This window comes from Sturnira hondurensis, unplaced genomic scaffold (genome assembly GCF_014824575.4).
Source record: "Sturnira hondurensis isolate 20B ecotype Veracruz unplaced genomic scaffold, ASM1482457v3 Scaffold0006213, whole genome shotgun sequence".
In the NCBI taxonomy this organism is placed as follows: domain Eukaryota; kingdom Metazoa; phylum Chordata; class Mammalia; order Chiroptera; family Phyllostomidae; genus Sturnira; species Sturnira hondurensis.
Genome location: NW_028078844.1, coordinates 3799464 through 3821568, shown reverse-complemented (window position 1 = coordinate 3821568; position 22105 = coordinate 3799464). Strand labels below are relative to the sequence as shown.

The following is a 22105-nucleotide window of genomic DNA, read 5'->3' as shown; positions in this document are numbered from 1 at the left end:
TCTGTCTTCACACAAGAAATTACTCTGTCTCATCTTAAAGTGAAGACTAGAGTTCATAAAACTACAAAAAGAAAAGAAAAGCATGTTGTTAGGCCACAACTCAGAAGTTTGGGCTCAATCATACAACATTTGAAATGAATGCCATCTCACTGAAATACCTACTATTACGACTAAAAGGAATAAGAAAGAAAAACCCTGATACACCATACATAACCATCCATTGCTCTCCAACTGGAAAATAAAACATATGGCAATACTTCATATGGAATTCATGGAAAACAAGTCAAGTGAGATCAATATATTTACTTTTGAAAAACAGACTGACAATGAGAAAAATAAAGAGAATGTACTATATATAAAAAGCCTTAATTTGAATAACATCTCTATTGTGACACATCAATCTCTACTTACAAAATTAATTAAATAAATTAAAATAAATAAATTAAATAAATTAATTAAATGTCAAAATCATTTAAATTGACTGAAGATCTGAACTCAAGAGTAAAAAGAATGACAACTCAGGTAAGGAACCTAGGCTGTTTACATTTAACTCTAATTTTACTTAAAATGGTCATTAATTTGCAGAATATATAAGTAGCATGTGAGCAAAATGTACAGTTGAGTCAAAATTAGAGTCATGCAGTAAGGAGCAATGAAAACAGAAATAACATAATGGGCAAAAACAATTAGACCCACAGGTAAGAAATGGTTAATTTATTGAATAAGTTATCAAACATAAAAGAAGAAGTAGGGGGGAGAAGGGAGATAGCATGTTCATTTGAGCTAAAACATACCAAAAATCAAAAATAGTATATAAGTTAAAAAGCAAATGTGTCAAATCTCTATAAATTTACTCCATGAGATGTCACAAAAAATGAACTATGAGTTAGACATGTGACATTATATGGACCCACAATAAATCCACATAGTAAGGAAAGAATAAACTTCCCTTTGACCTAGAGAAAAAAACAAAATAATGACTACTTCTTTTGGAACAGAAGCAGTGAGGGGTCAATGAGCACAATGCAGCAGACTCTCATATCGGAGATTCATAGTCTTTTCTGCCTTCCCCACAAGCCAATGATGGGACCCGATACAAGCAGCTTGACCTACCTGTGCTTCCATTTCTTCTAAGTCAGACTTAATTTTTCTTCCTGTTAGAAATTTTGCAGATATTGAAAAGAAGTGATACTATCTCCTGAGAAAAGAGCAGTAATAGACTTTAAAGAGGCTTGATAAACCTGTTATGAGCATGAACTAACAGGAGTTAACTGAATTGCCTCACTGGCCACTGATAGTGTTGAAAGGAATTAAACCATGGCAATCTGAGGATCAGGAGAGCATAATGATATTAGCAAAACTGCTTGTGTCTTACACTTTATTGTTTTTTAACATTTCTTTATTGTTCAAGTACAGTTGTCTCCTTTTCCCCCTACCACTCCCCCGACCCCAGATACTTTAAATATCTTCAACAAATAGGTTTATAAGTCATAACACTTCAAAGTTATATACCCAAATTCCTCAAACATTTCATTCCCCATTGTATAACACTGGCTAATTCTATTCTGAGAACTGATTTTTTACCAAATCAAAGAGAAAGATTCTACTTCTTGGTATATGAATCATTTATGCTAAAAATCTGACTAAGGATTTTTAGCAGTGTCTAAATTCAGACATAAAATCTTAGGAAACCACTCAGAATGAAAAACATAAAACAACATTCTTATAGTTTGCATATGTTGAAATTGTAATGGGATAGCAGGTGCCATTTTTGTTTATTAGAAGGAATAAGGCACATTTATTAGAGTTACTAAAATCTAAAAACTGGCAATACCAATTTCTTGGGAAGAAGAGAATGATACAGGCATTGTAAAAAGACACTTTGATTGTTTTCTTACAAAGCTAAACTAAGTCTGCTGATCAGTCTTTGGTATTTACCTAACTGACATGCAAACTTATGTTTACATAAAAACCTGCAAGGGAGTATTTATACATGTTTATTCATAATTTCCAGAGTCAGAAGCAATGAAAATATCCTTCAGTAGGTGCAAAGACACTGTGATACATCCGTACAATAGAATACTATTCAGCGGGGAAAGGAAGGAGCTCTCAAACCGCACAGAGACATGCATTTCTCTTAACTGCACCCTGCCAAGTGAAAGAAGCCAAGGTGTGAAGGCTACATAATATTTGATTCCCTCTACATGACATTCTGTAAAGGCAAATTATAGAGTGGCAAACAGATCAGTGCTTGCCAGAGACTTGGTTTGGACACAAGGGTGGGTGAATAAGTCAAGCACAGGGGACCTTTTAGGTCAATGAAAATTTCCCACATGATAATGTGGTGGTGGATACATGATGCTATGCATTTATCAAAACCCATCAGCCCTGGCTGGTGTAGCTCAGTGGACTGAGCGCAGGCCTGTGAAGCAAAGGGTTACTAGTTCGACTCCCAGTCAGGGCACATGCCTGGGTTTCAGGCCAGGTCCCCAGTGGGGGAGACATGAGAGGCAACCACACATTGATGTTTCTCTCCCTCTCTTTCTCCTTCCCATCCCCTCTCTCTAAAAATAAATAAATATTAAAAAAACCCATCAAATTATACAGCACAAAAAGTAAATGTATGCAAATTCTTTAAAATATGAGAAAAACCTCACTGAGGTTTTAAATATGTTACCTTGGAAATGAGTGAAGTCTGCAAAGTTCCATACATTAACTGCATACTATAAAACTGCACATAAACACTGTGCTCTAGGTGGTAAAACTGTTTTCCATGGGAGCATGTGTTAACAGTTCTGAAACAACTATACATTACACTGGAATGGAATAATTAATCAGATGGATGGTTAAAGGGGGCCCAGTTTCTCACTTTTGGAGGAGATGACAGACAAGCAAGGGAAAGAAGTTAGAATGACCTACATGGTAATGTATTGGAGTTGGAGACTTCAGTGTAAACTCACACTGAGCATAATATAGATATGCACGGACACATATACAAGTACTCATAGATAAGCACATAGACACAAGTTAGTATACATGTATACATTTCTTTGCTGTGTCAGCTAAGACAGACTCAATGCAGCAATACTGCAATAACAACTAGAACATCCAGTGCTCAAATATTTGTTTCTAACACCATTACCCAATAAAAGAAAAACTGGGACCCCTCGAAGAAATGACTGATTCTGGGACTGAGGCAGAAAATATACAGCCTGAGTCTTGAACACCCTTAGTGCTAAAAAAATTAAGAAGTGCTCAAAACACACACACACACACAGAATGATGAGCTCTGTTGAAATACAGGGCAGACAACTCAAAGAGCTCAATAGGACTCTCCAGAACTTAAAGGTTATCAGAAATAAAAAAAAATATGAGAAACTATCACAGCTAAGAAGAGTCTAGGAGATAGGACAGCTAAATACGATGTGGTACCTTGAGTGGGAACAGAAAAAGGACAGGTAAAAATTAAGGATATCTGAATAAGGTACAGTATTTAGTTAATAATAATGTATCAATACTGGTTCACTAATTGGGACTGAAGTGCCATATTAATGTAAGGTATCATTAATAGGGGAAATTTCACACTCTTCACATTAAGAGTGTGAAATGTATGTGAACTTTCCATATTATCTTCACAAGTTTTCTACAAATCTAAAACTATACCAAAATTAAAAGTATATTTTTAAAAATATAAAGGGAAAAGGAAAGGCTTCCAGTCAAGATGGCAGCATAGGTAAATGCAGTACTCACATCCTCACACAACCACATCAGAATTACAACTAAACCATCATTTGGAACTGCTTGAAATCTAGCTGAACAGAACTCCTAGAACTAAGAATATAAAGAAAAGCCACATCAAGACTGGCAGGAGGGCCAGAGACACAAGCTGGTCCCACACCCAGAAGTGGCAGGTAAAAATCAGGAGGGACATCTCCACTGCAGAGATCCCCCCTAAGGAGCAAGAGTGTCCCAGCCCCAAAGCAGGCCCCCCAGCCCAGTGTTCCAGTCTGGGGGAGAGAAGTCCCTATAGCTTCTGGCTGTAAAAAACAGTGGTGATTGTGGCTGAGTGAGACAGAGGGCTTCTGGAGTCCCAGAAATTCTTTTTAAAGGGTCCAGACACAGACTTACTCAGACTCACTCACTCTGAGCTCCAGCACTGGGATGGCAGCATAACTAAAATGCCAAAGGTTAAAGACAAAGAGAGAATCTTGAAAGCAGCAAGAGAAAAACAGTTAGTTACCTACAAGAGAACGCCCTCCCATAAGACTGTTTCTCAAAAGAAACTGCAGACCAGAAGGGACTGATAAGAAATATTCAAAGTGATGAAAAGAAAGTACCTACAAGCAAGATTACTCTACCCAAAAAAGCTATATAGTTTAGACTCAAGAGCTTCCCAGACAAAAAAAAAAAAGCTAAAGGAGTTAATCAACACTAAACCAGTATTACATGAAATGTTAGAGGGTCTCTCATAAAAAAAGTAAAAAATGTGAATAATAAAATGGCAATAAGTACATATCTATCAACAATTAAACCTAAAAAAAACCAAAATAAATGAACAAGCAGAACAGAAACAGACTCATAGATACAGAGAACATTTTGACAGCTGCCAGATGGGAAGAAGTGAGGGGGATGCATAAAAAATGGTGAGGGGATTAAGAAGTACAAATTCGTAGTTACAGAATAACCATGGGGATGTAAACTACAGCAGAGGGATTATAGTTAATAATATTGCAATAACTGTGTATGGTGTCACTGGGTACAAGATTTATCAAGATGATCACTTAGTAATTTATATGATGTCTAATCACTGGGATGGACACACCTCAAACTACTGACAGTATAACACTGTGTATCAACTGGAATCAAAAAATTACTTAAAAGCCCTGGCTGGTGTAGCTCCGTGGATTAAGTGTGAGCCTGTGAACCAAAGGATTGCGGTTCGATTCCCAGTCAGGGCACATGCCTGGGTTGCAGGCCAGTTCCCAGTTCGCAGCAGGGGACACGTGAGAGGCAACCATACACTGATATTTCTCTCCCTCTCTCCTTACCTTCCCCTCTAAAGATAAATAAATAAAATCTTTTAAAAAATTACTTAAAGACAAAAAGAAAGGGGGAAAGGAAAGTAAAAGCCTACATAATGAAAAGTCCAGAAAAGAGAACAACTGACAGCCTGAAGACTGAGGACGTGAAACACGGCCCACACAAAGAACGGAAGCCCGACAGAAAGTCGCTAGTAATAGGAAAACAATGTGTTAGAGACAAACTAAGATAATAAAAGTAGGAGTAAAAATGACTGTCATGTTTTTCTACAAAGAACAGAAGCTAAAGGAGTATAAAGAATTTTAGGAGAAAAACATGAGAAAAGGCCTGTCATAAGTTTCAGTAAACAAATGCTCTGAAGAGGAAAAGAGTACTGGTAGAGAGAAGGCATGCCGCAGTTTTGCTCCATACATTTGTATCTTCTGAAATTGTTCTGCATAACTTAAGCATAATTTTTTATTGAAGTGTTATACACACTAGAGACAGTGTCTACAAATCGGGTCTCATTCCTTTTCAGGCCTACTTACTACCTCTACTTGTTTCAGGACGGTATGCAGGCAGAGAGCCAAAACCAGAGGTTCTTTCCAATTTACACTGAACCACTGCTCTGGGTCTCTGTTAAGAATTATTAAATGACATACTGTAACAATATTCCTGAACTTATGCATTAAATCAGAAAAAGCTGCTGCCAGAGTATCCGCATTCCCATCAAATTCCCGAGCATAATTTCCCACCGAGCAACACAAAGAACCCTAGGTAACGCCTGTATACACAGTAGATCGTGTTGAAGGAGAGATACCGGAAGTTAAGGAGCTTTAATCTTTTATAATGCACAGTAAGTCTTTCTGACTTTTGCCCCAGAGTAAGATAGTATGCTGGACACAAACAAACCTGCCCTTTGCTTTGGATAGAAATAACTATCCCTATATTTCAAGGCTGTTTGCTATATAAAACATCTTTGAAAACATAGTCTGGGGCAAAAGCACGGTGCTTCTGTTGAAAAACATGCAGAAATGTGAGACTCACAAAGAGTTATCTCCCAACATTGTTTATTCTCCATGTTTCAAGTGGAACACTCTTCTCAAATGTCTAGTGATCTTTGGCTATCTGCCCATATTTAAGAACTGCCTTAACAGTGTAAGCTTAGCTGCCTGGGTTTTGAACACCAAGCAGAAGAAAGAAGGCTGGGGACAGACCAATAGAGAAGCAGGTTTCAGCATTTAGGATTTAAGTTTCTACTCAACACTCATTTTTCACGACTGTTCCTTTGCTTTCGACTGTGCCTGTGTCTCTCAGTCCAGAGGACCTTGGTTTTACACTCTGTAAGCTGCACTGTTTATCACAGTAGAGTCACATGTGGCTATAGAGCATGTAAAACGTTCAAAGACTTCGTACAAAATGTGTAAAATATTAATAACTTTCTAATGATAATATGTAAAATTACAGTATTTTGGATACATTGAGTTAAATAAAATATATTACTAAAAGAAAATCAGTTGCATCAGGAATACACCTTTTAGCAGGCTTTGGGCAGGGCCAATGGATTAAAAGTCAATCCCCTTGTGTACCAAGACCAGCTTGAAATCTTACAGCCAACACAAGTGTAGTGAACACTTAGGGCATAGTTGTTTACTACAGCATAAGGGTAAACACCATCACCCTGAATTTGCTTTGTCAACACCTGAAATCTAAAGAGAAAAGCATACTGTTTCTAAACTGAAAATAATCCAAATTACCATGAAACGGCACTGTCCTCAATACCAGTGAGATGCAGTCAAACATTTTCGATATTACTGGTCACATACGAGCAAGTATCCCAATACATTTTGAAATAGTAATGGACTAGGTAAAATGAAATATCATGACAATTCTCATAACTGAGAGAACTGCACAGAACGACTTGTGTCATTGGCATCAGAGGAGTCATGTAAATTCACTTGCAAGCCAACCGCTCTGCAAGGCAGCAGGAGGAAGTTGAAAAGAATGCAAGGTCTGGAATCAGACTTACGTGGGTTCAAATCCTGCCTTTGGTGTCTTGTCATCATCACCGACTAAGGAACTTAACAAGTTCATGGCCCTCAGTATCAGTTTCCTCACCGAAAAAAGTGAGTAGTACTGGCCTCCCAGGTACAATGCAAACATTGTTTTGTGAATATTCAATAATAAGAGCAAACGCTTATGTAACATTTTGCTATATATCAGGCTTTGTTATACAGAAGTACTTCATGTAAGTTAATTTATTTAATCTTCCAAACAACTGTAGGATGTGTATAATAATATTATCCCCATTTTACAGATAAGAAACATGAAGTGTGAAAGATTAGGTAACACATTCCAGTTCATATAGCTAGTAAGTAAGACAGGCTTGTTTTCAGCCCCAGTAGTCTGGCTTGTTCTTGCACTAAACCACTACATTGCAACACCATTATTAAATCAGTTAATAAATCAAGGCCCTCCAACCACCTTAACTCCAATTCATCTCATTAAAATATTGACACTATCATCTTTTAGTGAAAGAGAAAACTGATCAGTTACCTAGTTACAGTAACAAAAACTGTACTGGCAGAAATTATTTATTGTTACCAATCTTAATCCATCAGTAAAACCAGTAAATGGTTATTATAATAACTACTTATCCAAGATGCTAAATATGTTAAACATATTCCAATTCACTAAACAATTATATGATTAAGAGTCATTCTGAGAAAACCCCCAAGGTAATCTTAATCCTAAATAAGGCTAATGCTTCAGTTTTATGACCAATTAAAAGGCCACTAAATGCACATTACAAATGGCAATAAAACCAAAATTACATGCAAGTTAACATATAAGTAACAAATTATTGCTTATAAAAAAATAACAACCACAAAAAGCTCCATACCAGCTAATGATTCTGGATCTGCGGCCCTTCTCGGACAGCTCTGGTTCCACAATGTTTCAGATCCCCGACACCAGGAAAACGCAGTGAGGTGTAAGCCGCCAGTGCCACCTCCTCCTGCCTCCTCCCCTGCCCAACGGATAATCCCATGACAGCACTACTCTGACTCTGCCTTTGCGTGTGCTGAGTTTTTGGAGACGGTAAAGCCCTACTTTAACAGAAGACCTTTGAGAGCAAGAAAACTTTAATGAATATTCTTTCACAATGCATGTCCTTTCTGATTATTTTGAGAGAAAATGTACTTAACAAAGGCAGTATAAAGACTATACTTTACAGAAAATAACTGATGTTTATTAAAATGGCAAAGCTCAGTTTGCTGTATTTCATCAATAAATAACTCAGCTAGGGTTCTCATTTCCATCCTAGTGTGGAATGACTGTTTCTCACACCATCTCCTCCACTCACAGCTCTTGATACTCTACACTGAAACACCCACCACCCCTTTAATAACATTAAAACAGAAATGGTCATAACCCTTGTTTATTTTAAATTACAGTATGGTCAAAGAGCTGACTATACATTTTATCATCCCTCTCCTTTACCTCTGTCTCTGTTCCCATCAACGCTACTTAAATCCAAGCTACAGGACCAGGTGCCAACCCATGGTAGAGACACTTTCATGCTTTGTCATAGATGCTTCATCATAGCATCATTCAACTGTTATAATTCCCAAGAAAATGCTCAGTGCTGCAACTCACAAGCATATAAACACATTTTTACTACTTAATTAGAGCTAAAAATGGGCTTTGTAGATTAGGGCAGGAAAAGGTTTACATTTTTCAGACAACCAAAATGAGAAGATCATTTTGGTATGCAAAAGACGTGTACCATATAAAGTAATAAATGTAACACTAAGAGTCTTCCCAGGCAGGGGGCGGGGCATGGTTCACAACCATCTTTCTTCGTGGAGCCTTTCCCCAGGGTGTAAAAGCCCCGTTAGTGTGCTATCCTGCATTAGCATAGGGACTGCCGGGGCAGCAAAGTGAGATGAACAGATGACAAGGAAGTAGTCTGTACTTAATATCCCTAATTTGTAAATGATGAGACAGAAATAGCAACAACTGGTTTGTAAGCCAAAAAGAAAAAAAAAAGAAAGAAATCGTAAAAACCTTGCTGTCTGGAAAAAGTCCTTTCCCATTATTAGGGAGTATGTGCACTAACGCACATGCATTTTTTCAGGGAGGCCTAGGGAAGCTCAGACAGAACAAATGCAGGGCTGAGGTATCACTGGTCTTCCCGGAGAAGTTTTCTCCCACCTTCCAGGTTCCTCTTTTTATTCCCTGTCAACCACTAGATTCAAACTTCAACCTGAAGAGCAAGTAATCAAAGTATCTATAATCGTTTATACTAAATCGATTGACAATCATTTTGAAAAGAGTAAAATTTACTACTCTGATCATATTTTCTGGACAATGACTTTAAATCTTTTTTGATAATAGGTGAAGTAAAAATAACATACAGATGAGTCGGCAAACACATTTCTAGTTTCTACCACAACCCTTTACTCGGTTAAGAGGTAAGAAAAATATCGCCAATCCCAACCCGCCAATGTACTAACCACACTCCCCGAAGGTGATTAATATAAATCATAGAGCTGGAAAATTGCCCTCTGGCTCCAGCAGAGAAGGTTTCCAAGCATCAAAATTTATCTCAACCCGCTTGGAACTATTTCTCCATGCCAAACCTCCATACTAAAAATAAAACAAAAAAAAAGGGCTTCCTTACTTGCATAGTGTTTTCTGCCCAGTGAGTTAATTAATTCTTGAATTCTTATAAATGACTGCACAGCAGAATTTAAATGTAATTTTTATAAAGATGAAATCTAAGCAAACCAAAATTAATCACAGTTCAGTGACCTGTTACAAACAAAGTTTTCATTGACTACAACCAGTAAAGCTGCTATCTTTGTCCTCACAGTACATATTTTGGGATTTATGAAAGGACATTATTCAAGTGAATGGCCACCTTTTTGGCACATAATTACCTGTTAGATCCAGGCAGGCATCTAGTCAACAGATGGCACGCATTTAGTACTACTCTTCAGAAATTTAAATTTTACACAATTGTGCCTTTCACATTTTAGGAACAAGCCATCATTACATAGAGGGGAAAGCAATCAGACCTAATCTCGCTTTTTCAGGGAAAGTGTACTATTCATAGCTATCCAAACCCTGTTACATAGTCACCTTCTAGGTCATAAGCATCCGGTTTAAATCTTCCCATTCCCTAATACCATCAGGTAGCAAGCACACTACCTGTCGGTATTTCCACTCACTACTTACCCGGCATCTCATGGTAACTGTTGAAGGACAGCTAAGTTGCACTGGGCCATAGCCTCACATGGTTGTTACCATGGTTACCACATCAAACTGTCTGACCTTGAGTTTCTTTGTGGATGTGTGCACACCCTTTTGTAACTCATGGCTCGGAGGCCATTAGCACTCATATATTTATTACCTTGAACACCTCCTTCCCCCTCTAACTCACTTATTTTCAAGGTAGGAAGCACACAGAAAGGAGCTGCCAGGGGCAAGGAAATGTTTAGAAACTAGGTAAGAACAACTTTCTAAATATTAAACTTCCCTCTGCCAAAATTCTGATCCATCCTTCTTAGGGGGATACCATCTCCCCCACCCCTTGAGAATCACAATATGTTGAGAGAAAAGTATGTTAATGTTGGGAGAGTCCTTGAAAAGACAAAAATCATAAAACTGCAAGCAGCCCCTGAGTGATGCCCACCATTGTCGCTCTCTATTCCTGTCCCTTGTTTTCTCTAATAAATAAGGTTTACTCGGGTAGTACAACGTCCTTACAGTTGTACTAAGATTACAGTAAGCAAATCTTTGGCCTTCCTTTTTACTTTCTTATAGCTATTATGGACAAATCACATATAGGTCTATATACCCCTCCTCACAAAATGTCCGTGTTCTTGTATAATATTTTGTGTTTACAAAAGTGACCTGGAATGAAAATGTGGTCATAGACCACAAGCTGGAGTCCCAGCGTGAGTCAGATATGGTTAGAAAAAGTGGGTAGACTCATGGGTTAAAATCTGTAGAAGGGACCCAGATGTTTTCAGGGAAAGTACTTACCCTAAACGGAAAGAAAATCAGGCAAAGAAATTTGCCCCTGTCTCCTTCATCTGATTCTGAGGGAGACGTGATTCTGAGTTCTGTTTGGAGTCAGTCACTAAGATTTCTTGTTCTCCCCACCAACACCCCATGGATGCCTATCTCAGTCATTAGAATAAAAGGAGGATCCTAAAAAAAAACCTGAAAGAGGTGTTTTTCACTAAAACATCTATAAGACATTAGGGCAGACTGCATTCCTGCTATGACATCTGCTCTGCATATAATGCAGCATAGCTCTCACACACCAAGAATGTCAGATATTAAGGTAGCATGATAGTACGGTACCTTAATGCTACATGATTCAGCGCAGTGTACAACAGCAGCCCTTAGTCACTTGGGGAGCATCCAAAAACAACCCCCTGTCATAAAGACCGGTATCTTCAAGGTGGACACACCAGCCACCACACGCAAGGCACAAAAACCATAGAAGATGACCTGCCTCATTGCCTCTGAGTCCACTGTGAGTACCTATCCTCCACCCTCCAGCTCCAGCCAGGGCCTCCCGGAAGTAATGGGGTCATAATAATAGAAAAATAGCACACAGGCTTTGAGAGGACAGAAAGACCCCCAATTTCAGCTGAGGGTAAGAGCCAAAGAAACATGAATTATGGGAGGCTAATAATACTCACATTTGTTTATTTAGAAAAGTTTCCCTGGAATGTAATATTTTTATTATAATGTTTTTCAATCTCCAGGTAAATGTAATTTCCACTTAACATTTTCAAAAGTGTTGAAATTAAATCACTTGAAGAGAGGTCTCAACCTGCTATAAGCTCCAAACGTTTCTTTAATAGAAAATAAAACATTTACACCTTTACTTTTCCTCTTCCCCTCATTCATTCTCTCTAAACCATATAAATATATAATTGATATACCGAGTATATTAGCAGTACACTGAAGAATTCCTGAGACGTCTTCAATTTCCTCTTTGTTGGAATGGTCTGCATAGGAGCATCTGTTAGAGATATTGTGGAAATTCTTTTCTGCATCCCTATAACTAAGAAAAAAATACAATTAGCATATGGAGAAAAATGTTAAAGCATCTGTGAATGCACTCACATACATACACACAAACACACGCAGTCCGTGTTCTTAGTGTAATCACACTGTAAAATAACTGAGCCCTTAAGACATAATCTATGACATAACCCTCCATTAACATCAGCATTAGCATTGTGGACCTGAATCTGGAGACAATCATTAATCAGAAAGCTATGTTTGAAAAAAAAAAAAGAGGAAAACCAGAAGGTATATCAGCTTTATATGACTAATGTTTCCTTACCTGACTGTTTCATAGCTGCTGGTAATCTGTTCCTATAAAGAAGTTGCCTAGGAAAAAAATTAACAGCACTAATTTGGTGCATTGGCACTAACTGTGTTGAAGGTTAGTGCCAATGCACCAAAGGTAAATACACCTTAACCTCTACAACACACAGTCAAGATGATAGCAGTGTGGTACACACAGGAGAAGCAAATAAGTTGTTTGGAGTCTAACAGAATTGGAATTATGGTCGTACGCTTTTCTTTTTGTATTAACGTAATCAATATACAATATTATATTACTTTCAGGTATGCAACAGTCATTTAAGATTAATATACATAATGAAGTGATCACCACGCTATATCTAATAACCATCTGTAAGCATATAAGGTTGTTTCAGTATTATTGACTGTTTTCCTATGCTGTACATTGCAGCCCATGGCTTATTTTATAACTGAAATGTCCTACCTTTTTCTCCGTTCACTTTTTTTGCCATTTTTTATCTGAGTTTGGGGCAAGCAACCAAATCTCTGGTAGTGTAACTTTCCCCCCTCCCAAAAAAGAGATGCCTCTTGGAGCGCTCGTGAAGACTAAATAACAGAATGCCTGAGTAACCTGATGTGGACTGGAGCTTCCCCAGGTGCCTCTGACTTAGAGCTGAAACACTAAAGCCGAAGACAACAGGTGCTAAACACTCCCACACTCCCAAAGAGCAGCCAAGAAGACCAGACAACTCATTCAGAACTTTAGAAAGGATGACATAGCCACTGCCACCGTCACCTCACCACCAGCTTTCAGAAGCAAAGGCGTTATACAAAAACCAAAAGGAAGTCCTTCAAGGAGCAAGGAGTGGGCCTGGCGCTCCCTCCCCTATAAGGAGAGAAGGGGCATGCTCCCTGAGGAAGCCCCCCCGTTGTGAGAAAGGGCTGCACCCCATAGAGACTGGGGGTTGAATACCTCATTCCTCAGTGAACATCTGCCGGGGAATTCTGGATTATCCCTTTGTGCCTGACCGAGCAGAAGATTAACAGGGAAAAGAAACAGAGACACACTGTGAACTGCCTACAGTCCCGCCATTTGGCAAGGGGGAAAAAAAAAGAGTTTCCCATGGATGAGGGAGATGCCACTAAGGACCGGCAAGCTTGACATCCCACCTACTGTTTCCCCAGTCTAGACCCTGCAGCCAGGGGCAGGAATCCCACCAGCAAGACTGTGCAGCGCCACCCTCAGGTCTAGGGCGGGAGGACCAGAAGCAAAGCAGAGCTCCTCTAGGCACTTCACTGAGGACATCACGGCAAGAAAGCACTGTTTCAACCACCAGTGAATTAGAAAAGGCTTCTGCCATTTCTCCTTTTCATTCTAGCCTGACACAATACATCAGAAGACACAGGGATATAGAAAGGAGTGGCCTGGAGTGGTAGAGTGAAAATCCACATCATATCATCTCTACACTGCTTTCTAAGTTCCCCAGGCGAAGCCTGACCCGGGCAGAGAGGGATATGAGAGTGAGACTGGATATGAGATTAAAGATTTCAACTGGTCTGAAGTGGACTTATACTCCCTGAACATACTTGGAAAATAGGGCAACCTGTCCAAGCTAATATCAAAGGGGACTCCTGCTAGCATGTTTGAAGTGATGGGTGTCATGGATGTACACCTCACTGAGATCTGACTCCGAAAAACCAGTTAGGTAAAATGCTTACTATAGTTTCTAGAATGCAGGATTCACACAATGAAATGAGAAGTGGGGGGCACGGGTGTTAAACACAGACAAATACAGTGTTATTTTTAAATCGAGTGCCATCATTTTCATCAGTGTGCCCTTGGATAAAGTATTTTTGTCACAGCCTCAATTTATTCATTTGTACAATGATTCTACTAAATAGATGGTTAGGACTAAATAACAGATGTAAAGTGAGCATAAATGGCTTCAAACACACAGTGCAATCAGTAGATATGAGCTTTGATCTAACTTTTTTGTTTTTATGCAATAAGATAGTTATTTTTTTATAAATATGTGAAAAAGAAGCTAGATCGTGTTTTAGATAACAAAATTGATGGCCACAGATTCTGAGCATGGAGGCCTAAGTAATGTCACTGAAGTTTATTTCCCAGAGTAATCAGGGTTCACCCACTCCTAATTTTACTTCTGATGTTCTACTGAATTTATTCTAGCTTAATCCCTAGTCAATTGTCAAAAGAAAAAAAGAACAGAAGGCTGGCTGTATAAAACAAACCTCGGGCCCACAGTGATAATTGGAGTAATAGAATTTAATTTCAGATGACTACAGGAAACGGTGTCCCAGGCTAATGCGAGGCTGGCAGCACTCCTACCCCTGGCATTAACACAACAATGTTAAATCTGGCAAAAAGCGTAAATGAATGGCATCATTCTGAATACATACTTCTGTACACTTCAGTGTATAAAGTATATAATGAATTAATGTTACATCTCAGAAGGAGTGATTGTCTTGTGTTTTCCGGTCATAGTTTTAAAAGGAACCTGTGCTTTGTCTGTGCTGCCATAGTAACCCACTTTTTGTGAGCTATATACCAGTCGGAGTGACACAGTATAAGCATGAGTGAGAGCTGTTGGGTTGGGCACGCTGGAGGCAGAAATTTAGGTTTGAAAAATTCCAAACGGTAAGAAGAAAGCTGTAGCTACAAATGAGCTGGGTATGTTTATGTTTAGCTCCTGATGCCAAACAACTGATTCCACACTTTAAAAACTCAGGGTGTACAGGGAGAGGATATGGCAGGACAACGAAGGGGAAAAAAACCCACAAAAACTGAGGTGCAAAGGAGTCAGGTACTAACAATGGAATAACAATTCAATAAACATATTGACTACCTTTGTGTGCCAGGCACTGTACTACTTTATATGAATATATGACAACATATTATCATTACTATTTCATCTAAACTTTACCCCAACACTGTAATTATTCCCATTTAAGAAAGCTGAGGCTGACAGTAGTTAAGTAATCTGTCCGGGATCATTCAAAGGCAGAACCTGACTTTAAGTCCAATAAGTCCCTTATGTCTGCTTCCAAAGCACGTTTTCTCAGTCCCCTGCTCTGTAGTACACAACGGAGATGCAGAGAGAGAGGTAAGCATAGAAGACAGCACCGGGAACAACACCAGACACAAATGTCATCATAAACCAGATTTTCCTCAGTCCTGAGTTCCTTTTAATTCCTAAGGGGAACCCTGCTGATCCTCTTCTTCCCACTATTCATTCCACCCAGAACTGCCCCCAAACCCAGCCCATTCCCTAGAAGCTCGAGTGAAAGCAGCACAAAGATGCACACTCAGTGCCCCTCTCTCAGGAGAGGTTGAGGGGAGAAGACCGCTACACAAGCAAGAAGCTATCCAAGTGCACATGCTTGTGCAGAGTTTACACAGTAATCAAAGTCAATGAAACACACCTTGGCAGAACATGAAACATTAATGGAAAACTATGCAAACAGACCAATATAATTTAGCTAGAAAGAAAAGGGCCCTGGGTACTAGAACTATCATTTTAGAGCTTTAATGGATCCTAGAGATCATTTCAACCCCTCATTTTACACCCCCTTCCAAACCATAATTTAGTCTTTTATCTAATATATACATACCTCTGTGTACATACTTTTAAGGGGCAATTTTATTTATTTATTTTTAGAGGGAAAGGGAAGGAGAAGGGGAGAGAAATATCAATGTATGGTTGCCTCTTGTGCGTCACCTGCTGGGAACTGGCCTGCAACTCAGGCACGTGCCCTGACTGGGAATCGAACCACAATCCTTTGGTTCACAGGTCCATGCTCAATCCACTGAGCTACACCAGCCAGGGCCTTTTAAAGGGCAATTTATTCATTATTCATACTCTCTCGTGGCTCTCCCCACCAAAAAAAATTTAGCCTCTCCTATGTACCAAGCATTTACAAAGGTACAGAAATACAAAAATAAATACAATAAATAACCAAATAATTAAATAAATAAAATAATATAAGCTAATGATAAGTACTATGACAAGAATAATGAAAAATAATATAACAAAAAATGATAGGGGTTAGACACTGAGGTAAGGGATGGAGGGCCACTTTAGACTGGGTAGCCGGGAAGGTTCTTCTGAAGATATTACACTCAAACAGACCCCTAAATGTATAAAAAGAATAATCTACACAAACATCTGGGGACAGAGCATTCTAGAAAAATGGAACAGTGCACACTAAGGCTTTAAGGCTGAGCAAGCCTGGTATAATTGGGATACGCATTCGAGTCTAAGTCTTAGAAACTAAAAACACCTCATAGGATTTCTATGGGCCACTGGTGGTTGAGTTCATGAAGAAACAGAACCACACCATCCTGGAGTTCTGATAAATAAAGCAGATCCAAGGGCAGAATTTTAAAGGAGAGGAGAGGGAAGATGGGAAGATGAGTGGTTAGCGGCTAAATTACAAAATTAAGAAGAGGAAGGCTAGCCCTGGCTGGGTGGCTCAGCTGGTTGGAGCATCATCCCGTACACCAAAATTTAGGTTGTGAGTTCGATCCCCAGCTGGTGAGTGTACAGAGGCAATCAATCGATCGATGCTTCTCTCTCACGTGGATGTTCCTCTCTCTTTCTCTTCAACCCTCCCCTCTCCCTAAAAGCAATGAAAAAATGTCCTGGAGTGAAGATTTAGACAGAGAGACAGAGAGAAGGGCTAGCTCCCACTGGCAGTAATCCCTCTGGAATTGATCATCCCAACCCAAGGTTCCTAAAGGCTGAATTTCCTCAAGACAAGCCTTAGGCAAAGCCCAATTTCAGAGATTAGGGAAAGCATCTCTTTCCCACCCTAATCTCCTCAGAAATATGTAAACTAATGCTTGCCAGCAATATTGCCTGAAATCGCTTTAATGGAAAAACACATTCCTTTTCACAGTTAGAAATGAAGAGCCTTTAATTGTATTTTCTTAAGAGGAACAACACATTAGTATGTATACATGTTAATCCAAAAGTTAGTGGTAATAGAGGCTCTCCTTTTTCAGTATTGAAAGAGAAAGAAAGCAGAAAGAAGGAGTCTAAAAGGCCAGAGAGGGCACTGGACATGGAAGCCATAGCTGAAGGAAACGGAAAGACAAAGTCAGGAAAAGCAAATGTGACAACACCCTGCCAGCTCGCCCTTTTGGGCATGAGTGCAAACAAAGGCAGTGAGCAAAGGGACTTCAAGTTCTCAGAAGGAAGCCAACATCCAAGTGAAAAACACACTAACAGACCTATTTGGAACCAGTCAAACATCAGGACACCTCTGTATATTAGTCTCATTCCCTGTTTCCGTTATACTGTGTCTGCACTGAAGAGAACTAGAAAAGTCCATGTAGGCAATGAACAAAGGATCGCCACGGGCTATGTCTATGCAGATGGAGAGGAGAGGAGAGTTGAGGCTGTAATTCGGATAAAAGACAACTCCAAAGAATTTCCTGCTGATTATGGAAATATAGCTTAGTTATCTATTTATGAAATTTATAAGATTCTTATTCCAAGTTGCCTTGAAGACATAGTTTTAGTTCACAAATGGGACTATTTCATCAATTATTATTTGACTTCAAATCAAAGAGGGCATTCATAAGTATAGAAAAAAACTATATCTGATTACTAATATTGTTATAAAAATAATAATGATGATGGTGACAAACCTCACAGCAAATATGTAGTATTTACTACATACCAGAAACAGCTCTGGGTATATTAACAAATTTAACACAAATACCATTCTTGGAAAGCAGCATACCTATTGAGAGTGATTAATTTTTATTTTAGAATGTGTGGAGAGAGATTAATTTGACATTCTTTATCTCCATTAGGATAAACTATCTAAAATCCCTAATGGCCTCAAACTAAAAGCCATATCATGAGTTTAAATAATATGTTTTTCCTAGTGGTGCTCTCTTGAGGACTGATATGACAAAGTTTGAAAGCAATTCCCTTTGAAATGATAATTAACATACTCATCAAGCACTTCAGTACAGCATTGTACAAGGTACTGAGATTACTTTTCCACTAAGCTTTTCTTCCCTTTTGCTTTGCAGGAAAAAATAATAAAATAACACAACCGCTTAACAGACAAAAATATATTTTTGACCCCCACGGCAGTGCCTACTAACAATAAATGTTAAATGATTCCCAAAAGCATGTCAAGAGGTCCTAGCGTTTGAATCCTGACTCCTCAGATTTCTTAGAAACTTACCGAAAGATTATAAAATTTCATTGAAAGCTTCTTGGCCAGGACCATGAAATCTTACCACATGACTAAGGGAAAACTATAAGATCCAGTTGATGAAAATAAAAGGGTAAAAACACAAGAAGAAAAAAAAGCAAAGGCAATGCCAAAAGGGAATATTATTAAATGGACTAAACACAAATAAGCGTATGGAAATCACTCCATGGGCCCCTCGTGAGCCACACTCCACATAAGAGCATAGCCCCTGGAATAAGGCTGACCCGGGTGGCAGGAGACCACATGCTCAACCGCTATGTTTGAGTAATTATCTTTAATTTGCCCCCAGTAATGGCCAAAATCCAGTTTTACTTACCCAATAACTTGGTGCTCATAATACTGCAGCGTCCTCTTGAGAGTTTGCTGAATTGTCTGAGGCTACAGAATAATAATAATAATAAAAATAAATTATCAGCAAATCAGTACCATTCCCATGCTGAGCATCATAAGCAAACATGTAGCTTCTGATTTATCTCAAAAGAGTTCTTGCTTTACAATATTAACCCATTATGCATTTTGCCATGTATTTTTCCCACGGGAACTAATATGAGGCACTCAGCAATTACCCAGAATTTCCGAATTTCAAATATAATAGCATTTCCTAGCCATATTTTTCCCAATTATTTTATACCAGCTATTAAGTTCAATAAAAAGCTCATTGGCTGCTTATAATCAGCCTAGGCCCTGGGAACCATGGGGAGGAGATGAACTCCAGAAACAAGGGTCATGAGCAGGGCAAGCCGGACTCCCTCACATACGAGAGATGCCAGGCAAGGGCTCCGGAGCCCCCTAGAGGGCCCGCAAGTACTCGGGACAAGAAATGGGATCTGAAGCAAATAACTGAACAACTCATGACCACATTTTAGAATTCTCTCTCTACTCCAAGACAGCTGAAAAATAGAGGGGTGCTTTTAAATGCCAAATCAAGAAATTCTTCCTAGGCTTATTTAGGCAACAGAGCCAAAGGGTTCCATGAGCCTGATACCAAATGCCAGAACATAGCTTTTATCCACAAATTATGATAAAAACCAAATTCTCAGTGGCAAGAGTAGCAATTTTTTAAAGAATAAAACCTTTTAGTCAATCAAGCAGAAACAAAGCTATCAAAGGCCTATCAAAATATTGATCCCTCATAACCGTGGTTGAGATTTAAGGGATTATAATGAATGACTCTGACAGACTCTTCCAGATGTGAGATGGCAAGGTAGTGAGATGACCTAGTGGGCTCCCACTACTTAAACTGCAAGAACCCAGGCAAGTCTAAAGGAGTGAGCAGAAGAAAGGATCTAGCACAGTGCTGGTACCTAGGAAGTAGTTAAGACTTGTCAGTTCATTTCCCACCTCTAATCTTTCAGAGTGGTCATCCTTACATTTAATTTCGAGGAGAATACAAAGGTTGCTGTCAAGGTTCCACGTTCACCTCTTCATGAAAATATCCAGGACAAACATAACTACCTCCCTCTGCCTAACAGTCCTCGAAGGGAATGGCTGTTTCAAAGCTAGAAAAAGTGAACTTCAGTGAAGTCAAAAAGCGTCCGCTGAGATGTGCTACACTGCCATTTAGGAGAAAGAACCCTTGCCCCAAGCAAATCTAAGGCCTCAGACACAATCTTTGCTTTAGCCAAGCCAATGCAGAAGTTAATTTTAGGAGGAATCAGCCTCTGAGTGCTGAAAGAAAGAGGTACAGACAACTTCTTTCAATGGCTGTTTGTCATTTATAGCAGGTAAAAAAGGACGAACAGGAGGCCTCAAACTGGCACAGATGTTTTTACTCATCAGGATAAAAATCAAAGCAGAGCAAACAGAATGTGCCTGGAAAATAAAAATTTTCCTGAAGCAAGAAGCAGCGGAGCTGTTAGGAAATCTGAGGAGGACGAAGCAGATACATACAGCAATCCTAGAGCACGGGGAAGGTGCACTCCAAACCCACCCCACGGCCGACCTAAACCAAGTCATTAGCAGTCACTAGCTCAGTACCCCTGGGACCTGGGCCTCCTGCACTGGCTTGGCAGTTTCTGAGCTAAGATAACTTTCTCTTTGGCAACATGCCCTAAAAGCAGTTAATATCCACAGGGGGATTATCCTCCCAGTAACCTGTGTCCCAAAACATGGAACACAAAGCAGGAACTAGAGAGCATACCAGGCCAGTTAAGACCAGAATGACCTCATTTTTACAAAAGGACATTTTTTCCCTATGCCAGGAATTTCCCAGTTATTAAAAAGCACATGTTTGTGAAAGAGTTAAGACTTTTAAAGACTGACTTTTTTCTTTTGTGAAGCAATTACTTTTACTCCCCAGCAGGACTTAAATTTATGGTTTCCAAATACAGTAAAAGAAAAATGTTCTCTGGGCACATTCAACAAAGCTTCAACTTGCTAAGCATTTACCTACTTCCTGCTGCTTGCCAAAGCCACTGGGCCCATTGTGATGGTCTAAATTGCGCACATAGAGACTGACTGCAGAGAACCTGCTGATCTTCCACAAGACAAGGATGATTTCAAACAGACCTCATTCCTCAGAGTATCTTCCGTTGGAGGATCCACTGGAATCTACTTCAGCGTTTGCGCAATGGCTCAACCCACAGCTTTATCAGTGAGAGACATCCTCACATAATCCCAGGGCCCCTCTGATCTAAATAAAAAGCATGAATTGAAGACCCGCATGAGGGGTGACTCCTGCCTTGATGGTCAGAGGGCCCATTTAGTAAGTGTCTACATAGGTCAGTGACACAAGTCAACACAGTGGGAAAGCAAGGATTATGCAGACCTTCTCTTTTTTCCTTAAGAACATGACTCCATACAAGTCCCTTACTCAACAGTTCCATCTTGCTACAGGGCAAGATCCTGTTCTCATATGCATCTTTCCTTTCCTTTCCTTCAAGAAATAATTTGAAAAGAAGATTTACAAAAGGGGATTTGATGTCAAACTGAGTTCAAAATTCAGCTCTGTGACTCCCTAGCTAGATGATCTTTGGCAATTTAATTAAGTTCTCTGAAATAAGATTCTTTATGTATATGGTATTTGTATGAGAATTAGTTGGAATAATTAAAGCAAAGTCTCTCGTGCACAGTAGGTACATAATATATGATAGTTGTCACCATGCTTAGCTGGAAAACATGGTTCTTGCCCTCAACAGTCTCATGATCGAGAGGAAGAGCACTCACCCCAAGTGTAATGTTATAAGACACTGATCACCCAAAGAAGTCAATAGGCCCACCAGTCATGTTAACAATGAGAAAGTAGTGCCAATTCCAATAGACAGAGGAAAATACAGAAAAATGGCAGCTGGATTTACAAATATTTTCAATGAAACCTCAGACAATCCAGAAAGATGGAGACAAAAGCAGAATTCTCAAAGTTAAGACTAAGGAGAAATCTAAAGCCGGAACCAGGCCTACTAGTGGGAAGGACACTGAAGCACCACAGCTAAGATCAGGGCCCCAGGCCTCATACTTTACAATAAGAAACAACCCATGAACCTCCTTCCTGGAACAC

The 22105-nt window shown here is 39.3% G+C and overlaps 1 protein-coding gene across 1 annotated transcript in view; it reads right to left on the bottom strand.

Annotated features, from left to right (window-relative positions):
• GUCY1A2 (guanylate cyclase 1 soluble subunit alpha 2) overlaps positions 1–22105 on the bottom strand; it is a 311211-nt gene that overhangs the window by 260424 nt on the left and 28682 nt on the right. Inside the window, exons 2-3 of the mRNA XM_037047730.1 lie at positions 18926–18987; positions 11985–12106 (exon numbers count right to left, since the gene is read on the bottom strand). Coding sequence (XP_036903625.1) covers positions 11985–12106; positions 18926–18987 — 184 coding nt within the window. The remainder of the gene's footprint in view (positions 1–11984; positions 12107–18925; positions 18988–22105) is intronic.